The 2,776-nt window shown below is 57.7% G+C and overlaps 1 protein-coding gene across 3 annotated transcripts in view; it reads right to left on the bottom strand.

Annotated features, from left to right (window-relative positions):
- THOP1 (thimet oligopeptidase 1) overlaps positions 1 to 2,776 on the bottom strand; it is a 19,248-nt gene that overhangs the window by 1,415 nt on the left and 15,057 nt on the right. For 2 of the 3 annotated variants that reach the window (XM_077760685.1, XM_077760686.1), the window contains 2 exons: positions 246 to 432; positions 5 to 96 (listed from right to left, as the gene is read on the bottom strand). In XM_077760685.1, coding sequence (XP_077616811.1) covers positions 5 to 96; positions 246 to 432 — 279 coding nt within the window. Of the gene's footprint in view, positions 97 to 245; positions 433 to 2,776 lie in introns of all 3 variants that reach the window. The other variant, XM_077760684.1, reaches the window with a different exon arrangement.

Raw genomic sequence — 2,776 nt, 5'->3', positions numbered from 1 at the left:
AGAGGCGGGCGTATTCCTCAGCTGGGTCTGCGATGGTCTGGGTGTGCAGGGCCTGGTCCACTTTGGCCAGGACGATCTGGCGCAGGTTGAAGAGACCTGGTGGGCAAAGGAGACCGGGAGGCTGGCTCTGGGCTCCTGCCCAGGTGGCGCACGCCTGCCTCCTCTGGGTGCGGTGCAGCTGGCCCCCCCCCCCCCCCCGCCCCGCCCCCGGAGGCCCGGGACAGGAGGGCAGCCCCCACGGGCACCTGTGTTGGCCTGCCGGGACTTGATGAGCTTGTCGAGCAGCTCCTGGGGGATGGCGCTGCCCGTCCTGTAGTGCTGGGACATCCTGAGCAGTGGCTCCTTCTCCCACACCCAGTTCTCCAGCATCTGCGAAGGTGCCTCCACGAAGTCCCGCTCCACGTGTGTCCCGCTGAACATGGCGAACTCCGCCTGCACGGGGGACAAAGCTGAGGAAGGTCCGGACCTGCCCGGCCACGTGGGCACGCAGCGCGCCCCTGACAAGCACACCAGGGTGAGCCGACAGCCGCTGCCTGAGGCCTCGAAGCCTGGCCGACAGGGGACCTTGGGCAAGTCCCTTCCAGGCCCAGAGAGGCAGGAAAATGGCAGGAGACCAGGGAAGACACATGCTGGCCTCGTTACTCATGGACTCCCTCCTTGCTAAACATTCTTGTTGTCGTTAATATTTGTTTAGTTTTGAAAGAGAAAAGAAACAATGTGTGAGCAGGGGAGGGGCAGAAAGAGACACGCACAGAATCCAAAACAGGCTCCAGGCTCTGAGCTGTCAGCACAGAGCCCGATGTGAGGCTCAAACCCACGAACTATGAGATCATGACCTGGGCCGAAGTCGGAAGCTCAACCGAGCCACCCAGGCGCCCCTACTTGCTCAACTTTTTAACCCAAACCCAACACCTATGGCGCCCTGTGACCGTTGGACGCTCTGCCTTTGGGTTTCAGTTCTGACTGTAAACCGGGGTCCTTGTCATCGACTACTGAGAGCCCCCGCTCCCTTTTATTTGTATTTTTGTTTCTACAGATGATCTGTTTGGGACGGACGCGCTGTCTGGCGCTCCTGAGTGCAAGGCTGTGACGTGCACAGAGAGCATGCGGGTCAGAGGCGCTTCCTTCAGGCACGAGCCACAGCACCGCTGGCCGGGGGTTGAGTGTTACGTCAACGATACGCAGAAAAGGTGTCTTTCAACAGAAACACACATGACACAAGGTCACATATTGGCGGGTCGCGACCAGAGGCCCACAGGGGCCTCACTGTGTGTTCCACCAGGAGCCTTGGTGTCCGCGAACTCCGTGTTCTAGCATTTACACGCTCTGGGAATGGCGGTAACGCGTCTGAGGAAAAGCTGAAGGAGACGCGGGAGCCACGAGAGTCCCGGGTTTGGGGAACAACCCGTGAGCGTACAGCGCAGGGGCGGGAAGAAGTGGCAAGAGCAGGGCTGACAGGAAGCCCGGGGCGCACGCGGCTAGTGCTGTGTAGACGCTGGCTGCGCCCCAGGTGGCTGCCATCAGGTGAGGGCCGGCCTGCAACCTCTCACCACAGACAACACTTAACTCACAGACGATGACAGACCAACACAAACAGTCAAAGCTGAAACTTCTAGAAAACTAGGAGACAAAATTAGCATCTTGAGTTAGAAAATGATTTCTTCAACAAGACACAAAGTGCAAACTGTAAAAGAGAAAAAGCACTGGGGCGCCTGGGTGGCTTAGTCGGTTAAGCGACCGACTTTCGCTTGGGTCATGATCTTGCGGTTCGTGGGTTCGAGCCCCGCGTCGGGCTCTGTGCTGACTGCCAGCTCAGAGCCTGGAGCCTGTTTCAGTCTGTGACTCCCTCTCTCTCTGACCCTCCCCTGCTCACGCTGTCTCTCTCTCTCCTAGAAATAAATAAAAAAATATTAAAAAAAAAAAGAGAAAAAGCACTGAACGCAATAGTCAAAACTGTTCAAAAGATACTTCTCAGAGCTCCACCCACTCGCGTGCAAGTCCCTCGGCCGCGAGCAGGAGCGAGGCGCCCACACCCACCGCCCCACGGACATACCCTGAACACATGACGCTCAGGGAGGGAACCAGACACGGGAGGCCACGTGGGGTGTGAGTCCACGTGCGTGACGCGTCCAGGACACGCTCATCCGTGGACGGAAGGGGGCTCGTGAGGGCCGGGGACAACTAAGGGACATGACTCTTTCTGGAAGACTGAAATGTCCCAAAACATCTGGTTGGCAGCTCTACATCTTGGTGAACTAACAACCACTGAACTATTTGACTTAAAATGACGTCACTGGGGTGGCCCTAATCCAATGACCAGCGTCCTTATAAGGAGGGAGGCATCTGGCTGGCTCAGTCGGTTAAGCGTCCAACTCTTGATTTTGGCTGAGGTCATGACTTCATGGGATCAAGCCCTACGTCGGGCTCTGAACTGACAGCTCAGAGCCTCCTTGGGATTCTCTCTCTCTGCCCTCCATCCCCCATTTGTGCATAAGCTCACACTCTCTCTCTCAAAACAAATAAAGATTAAAAAAGAGAGAGAGGGGAGGCCACAGACGTGCACGGGGAAATGACCCTGGGAGGACACGGGGAGAAGACAGCTGTCTGCACACTGAGGACAGCGGCCTCACGAGGACTGGCCCTTGGGCTCATAATGTCAGACCCCCAAGCCCTGGCCCTGGGGGAACACAAGCTTCTCCCCAGAAAGCCGGCCGGATGTACGGCTCCATGCTGGAAAGTGGCACAGCAGGGCATTACTGTGGGCGTGGGGACAGCG

This window comes from Crocuta crocuta, unplaced genomic scaffold (genome assembly GCF_008692635.1).
Source record: "Crocuta crocuta isolate KB4526 unplaced genomic scaffold, BGI_CrCroc_1.0 scaffold443, whole genome shotgun sequence".
NCBI classification, from domain to species: domain Eukaryota; kingdom Metazoa; phylum Chordata; class Mammalia; order Carnivora; family Hyaenidae; genus Crocuta; species Crocuta crocuta.
This window is presented reverse-complemented; position numbering and strand designations above follow the sequence as displayed.